The sequence below is a fragment of the Petromyzon marinus genome, chromosome 31, assembly GCF_048934315.1.
Source record: "Petromyzon marinus isolate PM22_M1 ecotype Great Lakes invasive population chromosome 31, UKy_Petmar_22M1.pri1.0, whole genome shotgun sequence".
In the NCBI taxonomy this organism is placed as follows: Eukaryota; Metazoa; Chordata; class Hyperoartia; order Petromyzontiformes; family Petromyzontidae; genus Petromyzon; species Petromyzon marinus.
This window is the reverse complement of record NC_133697.1, coordinates 8272258-8293984: the sequence shown is the minus strand read 5'-3', so window position 1 is coordinate 8293984 and position 21727 is coordinate 8272258. Positions and strand designations below refer to the sequence as shown.

General features: G+C 47.8%; 1 protein-coding gene across 3 annotated transcripts in view; it reads left to right on the top strand.

Annotated features, from left to right (window-relative positions):
- LOC116947747 (protein kinase C epsilon type-like) overlaps positions 1-21727 on the top strand; it is a 79024-nt gene that overhangs the window by 11012 nt on the left and 46285 nt on the right. For all 3 annotated transcript variants that reach the window (XM_032963846.2, XM_032963848.2, XM_032963849.2), the window contains exons 3-4: positions 12449-12512; positions 21465-21630. In XM_032963846.2, the coding sequence (XP_032819737.1) occupies positions 12449-12512; positions 21465-21630 (230 nt within the window). The remainder of the gene's footprint in view (positions 1-12448; positions 12513-21464; positions 21631-21727) is intronic.

The window sequence follows — 21727 nt, the reverse complement described above, 5'->3', positions numbered from 1 at the left end:
GACTCAGCCTTAAATTGAGTATCTTGTGCAGTGCGTAAGTAAAGATCAGCGCTGGGGAGATAATGGTGGCCGTGCGTGGTCCTGGCCCTGCCAGCCCTTCACGAGCCATTATGGCCTTAATAGGTGCTCGCTGACAGCGCAGTGTACGTGGGATGTGCGTGTGGGTGGCTTGCATCTTTATAATAGCTGCAGCACTAAGTATGGCAAGATGATGATGATGATGAAGTGTCGATAATGCACACTTATGACGTCACCCCGCGTGGTGTTAGTCAGGCAAGCCATGACACCTGGGTCTGTCCCGTGACCTCCTGCCAGCGGGCGTTCGACACTTCACGTGCGGCCCTAACGTGCAAATAGCCTGGCACAAGCGCTGTGGTGGTGGTTGTTGCTAGTGTTTGTGTTTATCACATTTCCCAGCTGTTAGCCATAGGCACTCCAGGGCACATTCAAGCGTCATCATCATCATCGTCGTCATTGAGTAATTATCGCAAGCAGACCAAATTGCTTTTTGACAACTCGAATGGAAAATAACCACCGCATAGACGATGCAATTCACGTAGAGTAATAATAATGTGTATCATGGTATCATAATAATAATAATAGAATCATCTTCGTCATCGCTATTCCGTACTTTTTCGCGGTGGCTCTGCATGGCTCTCCGCTGGGTTTTTCGGGCTGTACCGCCTGTTGTTGCGGCACCGCGTCCGGCGTTTCGTTGCACACTCTTGGCGCTTCTTCTTTATGACCTACATTTGACACGTGGATAAAAAATATATCAGACGTCATTCTGAACAATACGCGGTACTATCCCAAAAAAACACGTTAGAGAACTAGTATCATCACCATCGTCAGCAGCAGCATCATCATCAGCAGCAGCACTGTTCTAGAGCATCTTCATTTATGGGGGAATATGACATTGACATTTGCTGAATGGTGACTGAAGGTCAAGAGGTCAATGTCCTTCTTGATATCCAAGAGTCATCACTTCCTTCGTTCTTTTAGATCCATAGTTATTACAAAGTCAACGCGGATAACACCACCGGCCAGTGTCATTTTCTACATTGAAAATGTGTTTACGTATTTACTTATCTTATATTACACTTCCGTCAAAGATCGATCTCAGTATTTTTAAAAAGCACAATCAATTCAACTGGATTTTCAGGTGCGGTCAGTAGATGGTGTCTCAGTCCAGTCACCAATAACTGCACAAAAACTATATCAAATGTTGGGTTTTAAGCACTCAAATCTGATTATTTCAGTGACGAGAATTAAATATACTGCTTTGATTGACATGTAACGAACGGGGTGGGGGAGGTGCCGGGCCCTCTGTTGTGGATAAGAGGTCACTTGAAGATGTTTCAGAAGTAGATCTTTGGTATCTCCTTCTACGAACCGTTCTCTATCACGCGATGATGCGGCTCAGAGTCGGTTCTTCCTCCCATTATATGACGCCAACAGCACGCGCAACTGGGATTTACGGTAGCTTACGAAAAAATACAAAAGTAAATTATAAACGGTCAAATTAGTTAATGACTCATATTATTATCATCATCATCATTATAGTGTTATTACAATTGCATTTAAGATAACACAAATTGAACAATTATATGAATTCAAATTATTTACTCTGGAAAGCCTCCATGGAGTCCCGAGCCTCTTTCAGGAAGGTCCTGCATCGGTTGTTTGGCCAAGTCCATGTATTATCATTTAGCAATGCGGGAAGAATTCGCCGTACCTGGAGGAAAACCCCCACAGGTACCATGGGATAGCACCCAAAACTCCACGCAGATAGATTCAATCCATAGACATGTCTCCTAAAAAAATAGATCTATGCGAGTCCATTTATGTTGCTGCCATCTCCGGGCCACCTCGTAGCCCACAGCCTCACACCTACATCACCCGCTGTGCACCGGTTGGGTCACCCCATCGAGCTCGGGCACGCTCATCGTGTGACAACGTGGGCGCCACTGTGGCTAGGAGATGTTAACTACCTCGCCTGGTATACAGGAGGTCGTGGGTTCGATCCCGACCCTGACGGAATGCTGTATATTTGGAGTTTCTCCGGGTCCTCCCGTTTTTCACTCCACATTTAGAAATGTGCGTTCAGGGTATCTGGCTGCTCTACATTTCCACACGATGATTAGCCTAAAAAGAGCTGCCATAGCTCAGTTGGCCTTACCTGGGAAAATATTAGTTTTTACATTATTATTGGCCATCGTTCAAATGAGCAGCAGTAGCAGCAGGAGATTTGATGCGGCCTGCAAATCGGTGATCCTGGGAGAGAGCAAAGCACACGCGAGCGAGCGGGGTGAGCGAGCGAGCGGGGCGAGCGAGCGGGGCGAGCGAGCGGGGTGAGCGAGCGGGGCGAGCGAGTGGGTGCCTGCTGTTCGCACGAGAGACGCTAAATTAGCATTCGGTGCGCGAAGCAGCTGCTTCAAACAAACGCACCGCACGCTCCGAGTGGAATTCCGAGCGGCATCATCACTGGGGTCGCCACGGTAACCTCCATTCCTCCTGCTGATGCTGATGCTGCTACTGCTGTTTCTTCATGAAATCATCGTCATTTTATTTTCACCATCGTCATCATTCGTCACTTTTTTGACCATTGTTATCATGATCATCAGCATGATGATTCTATCATCATTATGATAATTATCATCACCAGTCAATATTTTTTATCGTCTCCTCCTCATTAATATGATAATCGCTATCCATATGCTCACGGAACCTTGAGAGGCGATTCCATTTATCATTTAAGTGCATGCTTAATACTGCACGTGCAATGATTGGTCGATAAACGTAATTTTCTTATCATGTAATTATGACCGACACGGCTTGAGGAGGCCTTTGTCTGGCACTAGATTCGCAAGAGGGCTATACATAATCTGATAACTAAATAGTACTCATCATCATCATCAGCAGCAGCAGCCACGACGTATCCTACTGCAAGCTGTAGTCATCCCTGGCGGCGCTGCGATGCAACAATCCATCTAACCCAGCATGCTGAACACGGAATGTCGGACCAACTTCTGGTGCCAACGTTGGTCCAACTGTTCCAACCACATGCCAACGTTGCCCCAACGTTGACCAGTTAACTGCGTAGCTCCTGCAACAAGAGTTGATCCCATCGCTCCGTCTCCCTGATCGGCGTTCTCACGGTTGAGTTTGCCTCCTCCGGCTGCTACGCTGTCTTTCATCTCAAGTGCGTAGAGTATCGCGAATTAATGAGTAAATCGAAACGCCGTCACTTGCATATTTATTTATTTAGTATAGTCATTAATGAATTCAGAATACACTGTGGATTTCAAAAGGAGGGGAAAAAACAACAGAAAACGTGCAACAAACATTAACACATGTTTAAGGTGAGAGAAATTAATTGCATAGGGCAAGCGCTGTTGACTTTTTTATTTTTACAAAAATAATCCCAATTCTATCTGCCCTGGAGGGATGATAGGCTGAGTCATCGCTCCACCGGGATTTGAGAACTTGCTGCAACAGTACGATCACAATGGGATTGTGAATGCAATTGATATCGTGATAGGAACGTAACTCGCGTCCAGTTCAAATTCCCCTTGAATGTAGCGACTAAAATCAGGGAGCAGCCACACATAAACCATTATTCCGAGATCTCCAGTTCATCTGAGGTGTATTATTGGTGGGTTCGTGGCTGTGTTAGGGATTTCTCTTTTTATGTATATTAACCCGGGGAAGCCACACCGAGTCGGAAGACTCTTCTTCACGAGGGTCCTGCATTGGGCTGTTTGGCCAGCACCAACGACAAGCAGTGTGTTTGTTTACCTATGGTAGGAACCTCGAGAACCCAGAGAAATCCCACGCGGAACAGGGGGAGCGAGGGAGAGAGAATAGGGCACCCGAGTCAGGAATCGAACCCAGGTGCTTATTGCTGTGAGGCAAAAAAGACCTGTCACCCCGCCACATTCAGATCCCACATAAGCATGTAGAGTATTTGTGTGTCTGTATGTGTGTCTCCGTGTCTGTGTTTTTGTCTCTGTCTCAAATTTCGTTCTAACTGATGACGACTGCTTGTGTTGCAATCGAAACGTCGTATTCTATTTAATTTATTTTCTTTCTACGTGACTTTACCGAAAGAACCAAAGAGCATGTAGAGTATTTAATAGCAGTCATAATTTGTAGCCCTTGCTCAGTCCACTGCTGGATGATTATGCTGGGCAGGAGGAGCTGTTCAGATACCACATCCCAAATGACGTTTTAGCTGTGGCCCAGAATCCTACTGAGGTCGCCAGGATTACAGCGCAGTGCGCAAAATCGCATTCAACGGATACATTTTAAAACAAAATATCTCCAAATCACTGTGCCCCCCCCCCCCCCCCATGCCGAGATGCACGAATCGCATTGAGATATGTTAACGAAACACCGATAATCGCCGTATACCAAACCCCATAATGTTTTGGGCATCGGTTTGCCAGTTTAATTCATATTCCGGAAATCAAATCGTGTAAAACATACATTTAGAATTTTCTCATGCTCTCACGCTTACTCTTCCGTGACGAGCATTCACTTAAAGTGTTGAGCAGTCTTTCTTAGTCTGCAGAGGTGATCATTATTTTCATCGCATTTTTTGACCTTCCTCCACCTTGCCTGGCAGATTCAAATGTAAAATATGTTAAAGGCTATTTTAAACGATTTAAAAAAAAAAAGAGAATTATAACGATCGTTACCATTTCATCGGGGGTTCACCTTTACCTTACCGCTTTGCTTACAATTGTCATCACAGCGCGAGTGTATGCCCATCTGCTGCTTTACAGAATTCAATTAAAATCACTTGTTAAAGGCCCTTGCAAATCTAACAACCCACCCCGCATTATTACTACAATCACTAATGTATCGAGCTGCTTGTGGCTCGGGTCAATACGGACGCGGGTCTGTTTGGTGTTGCGGTTTGGCAGTACGAATACACAAACAATATTCGTGGCGTGCACTGTACTCAATGGTGATGGATACCGTACATAACAAATTTTAATTTCTAGGCCTTCATCCAGCAGTGGATTACAAATGGCTGATGATGATGAACACACGAGTGTCTACAATGCACCTGCGTTGCAAGACGCTGTAAGAAACAGTGGGACTTGAATCGCAGGTTTGAAAAAGAGGTGTCTACTCTAAATATATTTTTTTACAGAAGAAACAGTTATGGGCAGAGGAAAATAATAATAATAATATCTTGATCCTGGAATTGAAGAGGGACAGGGAGGCAACAGCACAGATGGCTGATGGGAAGGAGATTATGAAGACAGCGAAGGTTTACGGGAGGCTTCAACAGAAAGCCATCGTTTATGGAGCAGATAGCACAAATTAAGGGGAGTACAGCGAGACCAGAATGGAGAGATACGTGGGGGGTGATTCCATTGAGGATATTGGAGATGCTGAGGGCGATCTTGAATTTGATCTTGGAGCCGTTTCGAAGGGATCTGAGTCTCGGGGGGTGATTTGATTACATTCTCCGTCGTGGGTGAGAAGCCTGGCAGCAGCATTGTTGAATCATTAGGCTTTTAAATAACGAGGGTTTTTGGTGGGGTTTTTTTCTTTGGTGACACACACCCGCAGCATTTACCGGGGAAGCCTTTGGGCTCTAACCGCCGTCTTATGCAACAAGCGGCAAATGCCCTACCACCACTCAGCCACGTCACTGCCAACGCTCCACAATAAACATCGAGTAATCTGTTTTTTTCTGTGTGGCGGTGCGGAGGATTCAACAGTTTCACGAACTTGGCACCACCACCCTGAGGCCTGTAAATCACTTCTTTTTCTCTCCCAGCTGGAAAAAATTAATAACATTTTGGAGCCGCATTTGCTCGCCGCGACAGCTGAGCCTGCCGCTAAGAGGCTCCTCCTGTTCGCACGCCACGCAACTGGCCTACTAGAGACAGATTGCAGAGATGATCGATGGGCAGACGTGACCGTAATTTCATTAGCGCCTGTCGCATCCTAAAAGTGCCGCACCGAATGAGTAAATTCGTCTGCTGGCCACCGCCGCCGCTGTCTGGACTCGGCCCTCCGCAGAGCTGAGTGATACCGACCCTTTTCCAGCTGCCGTTTGCACGGAACGCGCAGATCGGTATATCGTAGTGGTCGTAGTAATAATAATAATAACCTCTATTTTATAAAACGCCTTTCATATCGAAATATATCTCAAAGCGCTGGTACATAAAAATAAAATAAAAACTACGCTCACAAGTATAGATACAATCCAAGTGAAATAACCGATAATCACAAGGTACAGCCCTACAGTTCCCTCGCTCACGTCACTGTTGGCAGAAAGACCTCCACTATACGGAGCTCTAAAGGAGCACCTCTGGAGGGTTTATTTTTTCTTTGGCCCACTCCTTCACGCTCTGACCAGAGATGTCTTAGAAGAGGTGGGAGTACTCGCACTTTACCGCATGGCACGCGAGCTGCCCATTGATTGACAGTGCTGAACCTACACATGCCGCTTGGGTGGACAGTGGACATAAGGGGGGGGGGTGTGGAGTGGGAATAAGGAAACCTGCCCCATTTGTTTCAACCGGCGCGGCGGGAGATCGAATGGATCCCGCGAGCTCTGCATTGCGAGTCCAGTGTGCGAATCATTCCACCACTGTGGCAGCATCCTGCGAAGATGAACAGTCAAACCTCACCACGTTTAGCTGTATGTATGCGGATGGACACTCTACTTACGAACGAGTTACGCTTCCAGAGGTCTGTTCGTTAGTCGATTTGTTCGTAAGTCCAACTTTACTCCTGTCGATTCCAAACATGTTGTAGGGCATGTACACTAAAAGTTGTATAATCTCATGTAGATGTAGATGCCACTGGTTCTTCATGTTCAGCAGATGTAGATGCCACCACCGCCATCTATTGCGCGGTGGTTGGACTTACGACTCTCAATCCGAACAGGCAACTGGATATGGACAGGTTTGTTCGTATCTCTGAAAGTTTGTAAGTCGAATGTTCGTAAGTAGAGGAGCCCCTATATGTTGAACTTCTTTCGCACCATACGTAGCCAACCGTGCTAATCGGAAGTGCGTTCGTGCCGTAACCAAAACTGCCTTCTTACGGCAAAGCATTGCCGACGATTCGAACCACGAATGTTATTAAAGGCCCCCTGATGAACGCGCTGCGGTACACACACAGACATTTGTTATCCACTGCTGGATGAGGGCCCTTGCCATCGCCGTGCGCGGGGTTTTTGCTCACACTTCACCACGCTGGTCAATGCGGGTTCGTGAAGCCCAGGGAGCATAGACGTGGAAGCGTGTTAGTACAATACAGCAGTTTATTTTGCTGCGTTGCTCTCTGCTGCCAGCACGTATACCCCGCAGGAGCCCATGGCAACTTGGCTATGCTTGGTGGTCACCCATCCAAGCACTGTCCTGTACAGGCTTTGAACCTGCTTAGCTTCAGGTATTTGTCGAGATCGGGCGTGTTCAGGGTGATGTGGTTATAGGCCAACACATCGGGTTGTAATATGTATATATATCTGTTACAAGGTCGTGTTAAATACCAACATGTTGAGTTTATTATACATTTGTGTGTGTGGACCACTGCCAATTTTGATTGATTTTATCTTAAAGATCCCGGGGACAGACTCACCCTGTCAGAAGATATTTGCGCAATTTTCTAATGGAATTATACTGCTGGCTTGCACTTGCAGTTTCTTGCGTAGCATTTATGTACACACACCCGCCTCCAAGGCCACTACACATTAACTCAGAACGCTGAGATGGCACCGCTGAGGCCCTGGGTTCCAATTCAGGTCAGTTGCCTGCGATTAAATCAAGTCCCCAGGTGTAGTTAATGGATGGTTTCAACCTGGTGACCAATGACTGCACATAAAATGTTTGGTTCTGCATTTTACGTGGCTAAATTTGATCTCTGGAGATTGTAAATATTTGGCTTGACTGTCATGGAGATGTGGGTTACTCTCATATGCAGGGTGAGTGGGAAAGTGCTGTCCTCTACTGTGTGTAGACCAGAGATCAACTTGATGGGATTTCAGAGGTAGCTCTGTGATTTCCGCTTGTGTGGGCCATTCTCTAGCAAGGAGGGTTGCGCTGCTCTGAATGGCGAATCAGGAGTCGATCAGCAACAGCGTTCACTGATTAGATGCAGAAGGTTTCAAATTGAGAAGGTATGTGTGTCACCGTGTACATATAACGCATTTATAGTCCGTCAGCCTATTAGCCTTACAGTCCAATATCTTCCAGCAGCATTTGTTGTCGCAAGCAAACACTCGACCGGTTTAGATTTTTTTTGCGCTCTCATCAGGAGAGTTTAGGGTTGTTAAACAAATGCTGCTGGGTTGCCCAACATCAGTGGCGGATTATCCTAGTCGCAAAATGAGCTGTACATGCTTCGGGCCCCGCACTTTCAAGGGCCCCGCGCTAAATGCTTTTCAAGCGATCGATTCCGGTTCAGTGATACTACACTTGCTCTATTACTATAGTACTATACTGCCTTCAACTTTTATGAACGACTGGGTGTTTAAAGTGAGCGATTTGTCGTATTATCTGGCTGTATAGCAAGTGAAAAAATACAATTACTTTACTATTCAAGTAAGCAATTTGTATTCTTAGTTTTTTCGGTAAAGTCACGTTGAAGAGAAACAACAACATAATAAGAATATGAATTACTGCAGTCACAAAAGCTTTAAATCAAAATTTAAGCAATTTGTATTTTCATATATTTGTTTATTTAGGGCCCCTTTATAACATATGCTACAGGCCCCGCACTAGCTTAATCCGGCACTGCCCAACATGATTGATAATGATGCAACCCTGTCCAAGGCGAAAAACGCAAACATTGTACGATGATTTTGTGTGCATCTTTTAATTGGGGCTTTTTTTTAACGCGCACAAAGCGGCGATAATAATCTTAGCGGCAATTTGCGTGCAATCATCACCTCCGTTCGCCGCTGGGAGCAGACGCAATTCCAACGCTGGGAAAGCAACTCGTGACACGTGTAGGAAGTCACGTGGCTGACAAAATGCCACCAAACGTTTTTGAAGGTGCATCCATGCGAATTTGGTCAAGGGCCCATCGGAGTAGCTTGGGGTTTTTTTGTTTTGTTTGCATGCCAAAGCCTTCTTTAACCCCAAACATTTCATTCCACTACGCCATACAAACCACGAATTTGGCCGAAGCTTGATATCTTGTTGTCATATATGGGATGGAGCACCCAGAAGTGTACACACCTCACTGCGCTGGGTAGAATTCAGAGTATAGCAGTCAGGGTTTGTTGATGGTCCAACACTCGCTGATTCACTGTAGCCGCTCGCTCACCCACTGGCGATCAGTCGTCCCAGCATCATCGCTCTTCTATAGCGTCTACTATGGCTACTCATCACCATGAACTTCGTGCACTTTCAGATGCGCTTCTGCGGCCGTCTGGAACGCTCTTCCTCGCGATATTAGGAAGCCACTGGGGCGATGCACTTTAAAATAATCTAGATTGACAAACTCATTTCTTCAGAACTGCTTTTTATGTTTAGTTTGTTTTCCTTCCCCGCAACCTCCGATGAGCACAGTTGGCTATGCACGGTGCGAAAGAAGTTCAACAAGTAAACGTACATACGTACATTCATCGATTCCTTCACCCATGTTGAGGACTGAACGTTTCGTCTCATCCATCAGGTACACCTTCAGGTAGCAACGCAGACCTTCAGGTAGCAACAGAGACCTTCAGGTAGCAACAGAGACCTTCAGGTAGCAACAGAGACCTTCAGGTATCAACAGAGACCTTCAGGTAGCAACGCAGACCTTCAGGTAGCAACAGAGACCTTCAGGTAGCAACGCAGACCTTCAGGTAGCAACAGAGACCTTCAGGTAGCAACAGAGACCTTCAGGTAGCAACAGAGACCTTCAGGTAGCAACAGAGACCTTCAGGTAGCAACAGAGACCTTCAGGTAGCAACAGAGACCTTCAGGTAGCAGCGCAGACCTTCAGGTAGCAACGCAGATCTTCAGGTAGCAACAGAGACCTTCAGGTAGAAACAGAGACCTTCAGGTAGCAACGCAGACCTTCAGGTAGCAACAGAGACCTTCAGGTAGCAACAGAGACCTTCAGGTAGCAACGCAGACCTTCAGGTAGCAACGCAGATCTTCAGGTAGCAACAGAGACCTTCAGGTAGAAACAGAGACCTTCAGGTAGCAACAGAGACCTTCAGGTAGCAACGCAGACCTTCAGGTAGCAACAGAGACCTTCAGGTAGCAACGCAGACCTTCAGGTAGCAACGCAGACCTTCAGGTAGCAACGCAGATCTTCAGGTAGCAACAGAGACCTTCAGGTAGCAACAGAGACCTTCAGGTAGCAACGCAGACCTTCAGGTAGCAACAGAGACCTTCAGGTAGCTACAGAGACCTTCAGGTAGCAACAGATACCTTCAGGTAGCAACAGAGACCTTTAGGTAGCAACGCAGACCTTCAGGTAGCAACAGAGACCTTCAGGTAGCAACAGAGACCTTCAGGTAGCAACAGAGACCTTCAGGTAGCAAGAGACCTTCAGGTAGCAAGAGACCTTCAGGTAGCCTCGCAGACCTTCAGGTAGCAACAGAGACCTTCAGGTAGCAACAGAGACCTTCAGGTAGCTACAGAGACCTTCAGGTAACAACAGAGACCTTCAGGTAGCAACAGAGACCTTCAGGTAGCAACAGAGACCTTCAGGTAGCAACAGAGACCTTCAGGTAGCAACAGAGACCTTCAGGTAGCAACAGAGACCTTCAGGTAGCAAGAGACCTTCAGGTAGCAAGAGACCTTCAGGTAGCCTCGCAGACCTTCAGGTAGCAACAGAGACCTTCAGGTAGCAACAGAGACCTTCAGGTAGCAACAGAGACCTTCAGGTAGCTACAGAGACCTTCAGGTAGCAACACAGACCTTCAGGTAGCAACAGAGACCTTCAGGTAGCAACAGAGACCTTCAGGTAGCAACAGAGACCTTCAGGTAGCAAGAGACCTTCAGGTAGCAACAGAGACCTTCAGGTAGCAAGAGACCTTCAGGTAGCAAGAGACCTTCAGGTAGCCTCGCAGACCTTCAGGTAGCAACAGAGACCTTCAGGTAGCAACAGAGACCTTCAGGTAGCAACGCAGACCTTCAGGTAGCAACGCAGACCTTCAGGTAGCTACAGAGACCTTCAGGTAGCAACAGAGACCTTCAGGTAGCAACAGAGACCTTCAGGTAGCAAGGCAGACCTTCAGGTAGCAACAGAGACCTTCAGGTAACCTTGCAGACCTTCAGGCCATGCTTCCACCCCATATGAAAGATGCCGTGCCACCCGATTACGCACAACCCTGCCAAGCCACACGCCTTTGCCCATCCCCGCCCCCCCCCCCCCCCCCCCAGTTTCCAGAAGATTGCTCGCTGGACAGAAGCGCCCTTCTTCTTCTTTTTCACTCTGCTGTTCGGATATGGAACTGCCTCCCTGATGAACACCGTTGTCGGCTAAATCACCGGCTCTGGTCTCCAGGCCTTCAAATGTCGAGCACACACACGGGACATCTCCTCACTTCACCGCACGCCTTGTAGGGAGCTGCAGTGAACCAATGATCATGCCGATTAGATGTACTAATAATGTATGATATGGCTATTGTTCACAAATGCACCCAATTAAAAAAAAACAATTCCATTTCTTTCCTCTTCCCCTCGTTCATCTGCCTCACTTTGAAATGGGCCCTCCCACGCTTCTCTTTTCCCCAAGTTCATTATCCCCGCGCTCGACTCCAGAAACGTGTCAACTTTTGTCGCTTCAACATGCACCGTTGGTTTTTGCTGGCCATATGGCCTTTTTTTGGCGGGGGCTTTTGGGCCTTTTGCTTGGACAAGTATGGTGTACAGGAATAATATTTCCACGAATATGGATCACTCACAGTAGGGAGGTCGGGGGGGGGAGGCCAGGCGAGTCGAGGGGGGGGCAAACCCCCAACGCCGCCGCTGCCCCTGCTGTCTACCACCCACCCGCTCAGAAAGTGAATTGGACCACAATGTAATTAGCATATTGCGTGCATTCAGAACAATTATTTAGATGTACACGTCCGCCGTTAAAGGGCATAATAAAGGCGGAGTGTTATTATATATTTGGAACTCGCGTCTGCACGTTTTATATTCAACGTAATCATATTCATCAATTAACCGTTAGCAAATCCGCTTATTATTGAAGGCCCCCCCCCCAGCCCCCCCGGTTTCAGTTACATTTAAATATGCGCATAATTGGCAGGCGAGTAAATGGCACTCGTTAACTATGTGTCAATTTTCCAAAGCAAAGGTCGCCTGTGAAATTTTTATCAAAGCGTTACTCACAGGCGGAGGTGTCGCGCGCGCGCCCGCCCGCCCGAGTGTCGCGCGCGTGTGCGTGCGCGTGCGTGTGTCTGTTAGCGATGGTGGCGTTGCTGTCTGTAATTAATCTGTAATCAACATTTTTTTTGTCCGTTCACTTTCAGGTGGATCTTGAGCCGGAAGGCAAAGTGTTGATCGTCATCGACCTGACGGGAACCGTCGGAGATGGTAAGAGACGATGTTCCGTTTCGTCTCAAATGACCGCCTGTTAATGTTTGGGCGCGGGTTTCGTTGTAAATTATAATTATTATTTGTTGTCGTCTTTGTTCTGGTTGGTTTGCACTATCACAGCCTGCGATGCCCTGGGCTGTGCTCGTCCTTGTAACAGAGCTGAGTATGATGCACAGTCGAATGAAGTTCTACCAGGGGCGAGAGACAGAGTGGCCACTTTTCCGCGGGCCATAAAACCCGGCCTATAGGTCTATCAAAATTGTAATAGCGTAACATCGCACTGCCGTACAACGCAGACCTCGGCAGACAAATCAAATTCCTTGACGTACGAGGAACAAACAACGACGTTGGCTTCATCACTGGGTTATTGGGTGGCCCCTTCTTCACAGCACGGAGAAAGTGAGATGGCTGTTTCAGAAACCCCCGTAAAAAAAATTCTAAGACCCGACCGTATTCCTAGCAGACTTTAAATGAATGTGAAATTCTGCAGCTCTCCCGCCAAGCTACATTTCCATAATGGATTCACATACGTGGATGCGCCGTGTAGTGCTTTTTTGCCTTTATTTTCATGAGACCAATCCATGTGTTTGCACGGACCCTCTCTCTGAATTTAAATGAAGGACCTATGAAGTCTGTAACTTGTTCTAAGACTCCATCCAAGTGCCTCACTAATCAACCTTTACGAATTCCCGGCGCTGTCAGAACCCTGAGTGAGAACCATTAAGATCCTTGGTTGGTATCCAGGTTTCAGCTGCCTATGATTAAACCAGACTCACAAGGGTTGTGAGTTGATGGTCTCAGCCAATTGCCAATTAGGCCTCAAATAGGGCCCCTGCCGGCATAATCCAATCAAGGGCCCCGATCATCAATTACTGCACACTCCATTAAATTTGACTCTGCACATCATGCGGATAAATGTCATCTCTTACAGTTACAAATATTGGTTTGACTATCATGGTGTGAACCTTATTCTCTCTAGCAGCATGGATGGGGGGGGGGGGGGTAGTCCTGCCCCCTACTGTGTGGAACAGAGGTCACCTTGAAGTAAATTCAAAGGCAGCTCTGTGATATCCGCTTCCGTGGGCTTTTCCCTATCACGACGCATTTGCACTGCCCTGCGAGAGTTCCGAATGTATTGTTCATCTCCTGAAACTACGCCGAGAGCGCAATCCAAGACAACATTTGGTAAAACATTCAGCTAAAAGTTACTATCGCCAAAAAAAAAAGCCGTAGAAAAGCCAGTCATAGCCAGGCACTAGATATGGCTCCGTGAGTCTGGTAAACAATGAAATCCATCCCAGGTTTTCTGGCGGATAAATCCATGCAGATTTTCTGATAGAACGGGTCTGGCACAAGCCCCTACTCCCCCGCAGCAACGACTGGTGCTGGCTGCATCACCTCCGCCTTCCCATTGTCATCATGATCATCATCACCATCAGCCGCGATCTATCCACTCCCAGAATGAAGGCCTCTCCAAGCCGTCGCCATCTCTCACGGTCACGCGATGCAAGCGATCCGGATAGCTCCTGCAGATGAGCTGATTTCATCGCTCCATCTCCACGGGTGGACGTATCCCCTCGAGCGTGTTCTCTCCTTGGACTGCCACTCCGTCAGTGTTCTTGACTATCGGTCATCGTCCCTTCTCGTGACGGTGTCCTACCTAAGGCCACTCACTTTTCTCAACAGTCAATGCGACCTCTCCAATGTTCTCGAGTCCACGCGCTGCCCTTTTTCTACGTCGATGTAATTTCCCTTGCCATTGTGCATATTTCTAATATTTCTAATGTCTAATATATCCCGTGTTCTGTTATACTTCGGGAAATGCCCCATTATTTATATCGTACTCGAAATCATTTGGCAACCCATCAAGTCACCTGCTCTTACGAAATCCCAAGTGGAGTTCACAACTCTGCCTGAATTGGATCCGACCGTACCATCGCTGATGATTGTATCTGATTGTTCTCTCTCCTTTCTGCTCTTCTCCTCCCAGCTCCACGCAGCTCCCCCCGGCTCCCCCCGGCTCCCCCCGGCTCCCCCCGGCTCCCCCCGGCTCCCCCCGGCTCCCCCCGGCTCCCCCCAGCTCCGCCCAGCTCCCTCGACTTCCCCCATAACCACGGCACAAAAATAGCAACAAATGAAAAGCCTCGGGGTTTATTAAAATCCCACAGCCGGCTCTGGCAGAAGTCTTGATCTCGCGCTGACATTCGCACCTAAGACGAAGGGAAAATCACCGCTTGTAATGGAATTAAAATTGAAGTCAGGGATAGGTGGCTCACCAGAGGATGGGTGGATTTGGTTGGCAGAATGGCAGTGCGTGGTTGATGAAACGTTTCCATTTGCCATGGCTGTGGCTTTCAGAGGTCTCATCGGAGTTCCAAGTTTAAATTCCTTGAAATTTTGTATCCATATCGTGCTGATTGTATCGAGTCATGGGATGAAGTATCCATTTGCATTTCTTCACAGAGCAGTACAACGTTAGCCAGGGAAGTGGATATCACTGAACTACCCCTATAACATTCTTACAACTAACATCTGATCAAACAGTTGAGGGCAGCACTTTCCCATCCACTCTACATATGTTGTTCGCTAAAAGCACTTGTCCCAAAAGTCTGTGTAGGCTATACGGGGGATCTTTGTCTTTGGTCGCAGAGAGGTGCCGACTGCACAGCCCCTCCTCACAAATCCCTCTCCTCCCTACACCCTCCGATAATCTTGCAGTAATCACGTTGATCATCGTGGCTTAATTGTAAAGTGCCTGTTTACCCCACATTCCCTTCCTTTGGGGGTGATTGTGGGGGGGGGGGGTCATAGGAGGTTCATCTGGTTACACACATGCGTGTTGATGAGCGTGCACATGCATTTATATTTTTTCTTACGCGCGATACATTGTGCGATTTACAACTTGCATGAGAGCCAAACTAATATTCTCAACTCCCGTTACTCGACTTTCGCGAATTGAAGTGCAGAACCACATTTAGTATGATGCTTTGTGTGTGTGTGCAGTCATTGGTGGCCGGGATGAAATGATGAACGCACTTTACATGAACGCAGTTTAATCATAGGCCGCTTTCCTGGATTCAACCCCAGAGTCTCTGCGGTGCCAGCTCAGCGGCTCTTTACCTCTGAGCCACCTGGCCACCTCTCGTGTTGATTAAAAAAAAATCACAATTTCTAATCGCAGGCCCAAAGGCAAAGAGTGTAAGCAGTCAGCGACTACAGCAGGAGAACAAATTAAAGTGGCGAGATGTTAACCACCTCGCCTTGTATACAGGTGGTCGTGGATTCAGCTGGATATATTTGGAGGTTGCATGGGACTCTCCGTGGTTGCGTGCTCCTCCGGGTTTCCCTACACATTTAGAAATATGCCTTTAGAGTATTTGACTGCTATACATTTCCACTTGATAAGCCACTTCGTTGAGCTATCAATTGTGGCCAGGTCGCTTCTGAAAAATAACTATATAGCTCATAGGGCCTTATCTGGTAAAAAAACCATAGTTTTAGTTTAATATTCTTGGTTCTATCGGTAAAGTCACGTAGAAGGGAAACAATAAAATAATAAAAATATAAAACAATAAAATTCTCACGACGTTTCGACTGCAACACAAGCAGTCATCATCAGGTGTGAAAACCACAGCAAGAAAATTTGAAAAAAGTGGCGTTTTTTAACGTTAGCACCACGGAGAGCGATTTGGCAGTTTGTTCAGATGGATGAGTCCATCTATGTTCGGAAAAGAGGAGGGGGGAGACGACAATAATGGATGCGGTCTGAAAGCCACCGTAAGCGTGAACAATCAATTAAGACCCGAAATGGTTTATAAAACCCTTCCAATGACTTAACCGAAAGAACCAAGAATATGAATCCCTGCAGTCACGAAAGCTTTAAATCAAAAAGTTTTACTTTCGTTTAGATCATAAGAGTGATGGCACTGTGATCAGTACACTTCGTTATTCTTATCTGAGCTCACTCACCTGCCACAGAAAACAACGGCGGGAAATGAAATCTGTATGCATGTTGAACTTCTTTCGCACCACCGTCTGTGGCTAATCGGGGGTGCGTATCTGACCCAGCTTTTGAACCGACCGCTGAATGCAGGCTTCCCCAAGATGAAACCCGGTTAATCACAGGCAGCTTCCTGGATTTGAACTCAAGAGTCTCGTCAGTGCCAACTCAGCCGTCCTAACCCATGGCATGAAAACTCAAACATCGTGCCATACGAACAAACTCATGAGCCAACCAAACACTTCCCCCCACCCCCTCCCCCCCTATTTCTAAACTTTATTTTCTGCCTCTCCATCTCACCTGACCCTCCTGCTTCTCAGCCTCCCTTTTGCCACACCATCGCAGCATTGAACGTACAGTTTATAATGTGAACGAAGCACGTGTCTCTCTGTCTGCGTGCACAGACCATCTCAAACTCAGACGCGCGGCATCGAAACTGGCAGCATATTAAAAAAAACATACACGAAAAATACATGAACTCGTCGGCTCGCCAGCGGCTCTCAAGGGAGCAACATGAATCTCTCTACACTCTTTTTACTGAAATGTGGAGACTGCGGCCCAGATCTCGGGGGCACCTGGAGTACACGTGGGCAGGGAAGGTTGCCTTTCCAAAAAGAAAAAAACAAGCGCCCGCAGAGGGAAAACCGCGCACGCTTCGGCTAAATCGGTGACTCTTGCTGGAGCTCGTAAATGTCACCGCAGGGCATAGCAAATGATTACAGACCACTTTCAATTTCTCTAAGGGTTCCGTCGTTTTTGAAAACGCCCCTGGATCTTAAGGTGTCCGCAATGCATCAACACTCGAGCTGAGACGTGAGGAGCTATTACATTGGAGTGTGTGTGTGTGTGTGCGCGTGTCTGTGGTTCAGTGGGGAGCGGCCGGGCACCGTGCTGGCCACCCACCCCCTCGTGTGCCGTGCCGACCTTCATAGGTGCTCGCTAACAGCACTTAACAGTACCACACAACAGCCTGGTCAGGCTATGCGGGGAATCTTTGTCTTTGGTCACAGAGAGGTGCCGACTGTGCAGTCCCTCCCCACCAATCGCTCTCCTCCCTCCAGCCTCCGATCATCTTTGAGTAATCACGTTGATCATTATGGCTTAATTGTAAATTGCCTGTTTACACTGCACACAATTTCATTCCCTTGCTTTGGGGGAGGGGAGGGAGGGGGGGTCGTAGGAGGGTTCATCTGGTTACACGCGTGCGCGTTGATGCGCGTGCGCGCATGTATTTTTCTAAGCGTAATAAATCGTGCGATTTATAACATGCAGCGCATGTGTATGTATCGTACATAGAATGCACATACCGCTACCCGAGAGTGGCCGAGTGACCGATGTTAATTGCAGTGATGTTATGGAAGGGCTTAGAAAGGCGACTTTTTTTTTTCACGGAGTCGAGGCCACACCTGCAGTTAGAAAAAAAAAACAAATATTAATCTCAAAATCATTTTCATTTACGTTTTGTTCCTCAATATTGTCGTAGCACGAGTGCATGGCAAAAGGGTAAGAGGCCGCATTGGAGAGATGTTTGGGGCAAAGCCCTGTGAAAACATTTATTCCGCAGCAGCCGTTCTCTCTGACACGGGGTGGGGGGAGAGTGGGGGGTAGAAGGGGCGAAGGGCCTGGAGATTTCCAAATGGATTCTTGTTCATCGCACGACATGCATTTGTACAGAGCAACAACTCAGTAAATCGGAGGGAAAAATTCAAGATCAAAAGATTATCATTTAAACCCGTTTTGCGTTCAATGCACGTTAACAACAACAATACAAAAAAAAAACTGACGCCATTGCAATCCCCTCGCGAGGTGCAGACGTTTCAGCTATTTTCGTATTTCCATATGTGTGCACATGTGAGATGGTGTGAATTGAATTGTGCAGCAGCAGCAGCAGCATCATCCCTCGCCGTGACTCACGCTCAACAAACCTGCCACCACGGCGGAAATGCAGAGCGCATACAAAGAGCGAGGAAATCCATTGTGCAGAGGGCAACGTCCCCAATCCTCCCCGCCCTCCCCCTTTTAGCCTAGCTGGCTTTGTCAATTAAGGGAGAAAAAAATAATATCCAAGGTAAGAATCCTACTCCGCGTGAACCCTTTGCACGCTGCGCCTTGCAGTCTAGCGGCGAGCTGTGTTCGGTTTGCAATCAGGGACAAAACATCCTGGGCTCCCCTTACACAAGCCAACGTTGAGACAACGTTGGCATGTGCTTGAGACCGTTGGTTCAACGTTGGATCAACGTCGAACAAGAAAACGCCCATTATACGGCCGTTGTGCGTAAACATTTGGCAATGACGTGCCCCAGGGGTTGCACGTTTGCCACTTGTTGCCGAGGTTCGTGGTACGACCCCAGAGGCGCCTCCTGCTTAATACTTGGGGTGTATCACCAACCCTCACTGACCAGCATGATGAAGTATGGTCAAGCTACTCCCCCCCCCGCCCACGACCGACATCACTTGGAGAGGCCTTCATCCAGCAGTGGATTGACAAAAGCGGCTGAAAATATAATTCATTATAATATAAATTTTAGTTTGATGACATGTCGTGTCACAGGGGTCAAGCTACCATTAGGTGTTCCCCTAAGCTTAAACAAAAACGTGCTCTGAGATATTTCGTTACATTTTGGCCGCAATATTCACGCAAGTTTTACTATTATTATTATTATCATCATCATCATCATAAATGCAAGGACGACCCAAGGACAATTTATAGCTCTCATTGCCTAAGAGCCAGGCAACTCGCTCTCGCTTCATTCACGGGCAGCCCACGGAGCCCATAAAGCATTCGTGTCCAGCGTTGGGCGGACGGACGTGCGGGCGGGCGGGCGGTGGTGACGGTGTGATGCATCTGCCAACTGCTGCAGAAGGCGGCGGTGATGGTGTAGGCGATGCGCGCTTTCTGTGTCCCCCATCCCCGGTGCGGTGGGGTGGCATCTTCTGGAATAATGGCAGGAGAAGATGGCACTGGAAGGGCTGGCCACTATAAACGGAACGGCTCCCTAAGAATGAGATCAGCGCGGTGGCGTCGCGCTGATGAGCTCTCCGGAAGCTTTGGACGGATCCAGCAATTATTTTTTTCTATAAAGGTACTCGGTAAATGTGCAGCCCTGCAATTGCTTGCTCATGCCACTGTCGGCAGAAGGACCCTCGAGAGCTCCCTCTAAAGCAGATTCTTAACATTCACTGCAGCCTTTCTGGGTCTCAGAAAGGGCATCCCGCACCCCCAGCAGGTGTGTGCACCCCAGATGAAGAACCACTGCTCTCAAGCGTATTTTGGGCCTACTCTTCCACGTAGGTCATACGTACTGGAAGAGGTGGGAGTCGCCCACACTTTACCCCACCTCACGCGACCTGCCGATCAACTAACTGTGCTATTCTAAATAGTATAATAAAAAAAATGGTGAAATCATTGGCGAGTGAAATATGACCCAGTCCTGAGCCACCCCACATCCCCCTTGACCAATCCCACACTGGACCAGCGAATAATTCCCATGATCAATCGAACATTCGGAGGCCTTCATCCAGCAGTAGACTGAGCAAGGACTGTGTATAACATTTATATTAAGAAAGCATGGAGGTGCTACAGGGGAGGATGAGGATTTAATAGGCGGCGGAATGTTATGGTGATTGGTTTCAAATTCACAAGTGTACCAAGAGTTCAATTTTCATTTAAAGCTTTCGTGACTGCAGTGATTCATATTTGTACCAAGAGTTCTCAAAATGCTAAAATTACATTTTAGACTTGCCGCTGTTTGGCAACGGGTCTTGGCGCAGTGCTTTTCATTAGCAACCGGCAACAGGTCGTTTAAAATCACATTTAAGATTGAGTGTCCTTTGGTCTATTTAAATACTTTTTTTACTGTGCTATAAAGCTTAATTTATTGCTTTCTGCATGGAATCCAGACAATTTGACTGTAAAAATACGTATATATTTTTAAATCTGATTATCCTGGCACTTCCATTATTAGTCCGGAGTGCGGAGAGTTGACAGAAGCGAAAGGTGGTAACAGGTGAGAGGGTGGTAGTGGCCGTCGTGGTGTGATCGTACCGGCGATTGTTCTGGTGGCGGCGATTGTGACAGTCGTGGAATTAGCGATGGCTTTGGCAGAAAATATACCAATGTGTTTCAATAAGTAATGAGACTTTCCATAATCACGTAACCTCAATGTTGTTGCGATTTTGGTCAAAATAGCGCGGTAAAGGAGAGGATATGTCCCCGCTACTCACGTGCTAAAGCGTTTTGGTCCAGATTTGACCACGAGATGGCAGACGTGTCACGTGACCAGAGGCAGAGGAACCCTTGTACGACTGCACATTCGAAGATCGGCAATGCGGTTCCTTTTGTTGTCTGTTGCAGGTGCATTCATGATGCAGTGAGAGTTAAACATGCGTGAGCGTTTCATTTAATACAGAGACGAAAGTATTTTGTTCATTTTTGTTTTTATCCGTGTGTATGTTGAACAATGAAGATGCAATCTTGGGGTGAACTCTACGCCTTGTGGCAACATTTGCCAACAGGATCTCTACCCATCTCATTTTCCTCCTCTTCGACCACCTCATATCCTTCACCCTCGTTCTTCTCAGCCTCCTTTAGCTTTTGTTTTGGCTCCCTTTAGACCATGGCTGGGGAACACAGCTGTCTTATTTTGTGCTTGCTTGCCAATTACCCACTAACCGCGTGCTTCGCTCCTGCACTTTTGCTGAAAAGCGTAAATACAACGCTTGTCATCAAAACAAAACTTCTACAAACAGGGGCGGGAACAGCTTGACAGTTGGACTTCTCGACACCAGCCCAACGCCGCTCGTGTTGGGAGCTCGCTTGTGGGAAGTCGGGGGCTTGAGATTGGAGACAATTCGCGAGAATCGCCGTCGTCACCGTCGTAATCATCACCGTCGCCGCGTGGCGATTGCCACGCAGCTGACGTCCGCGCGTGTCGCCCCCTTCCACACAGCCCCGAAGGAGAGCGAGCAGGAGGGGCGCGTGTTCACGGAGCGCGTGCGGCCCCGCAAGCGGCAGGGCGCTGTGCGGCGCCGCGTCCACCAGGTCAACGGGCACAAGTTCATGGCCACGTACCTGCGCCAGCCCACCTACTGCTCGCACTGCCGCGACTTTATCTGGTGAGCGGGGGCGCGCGTAAGAACGCGCGGCGGACACGTCGGTAGGTTGCTGGGCGATGCTTCACCCGCGGGGGACGTCAATCGGTGGAGGTGTGTG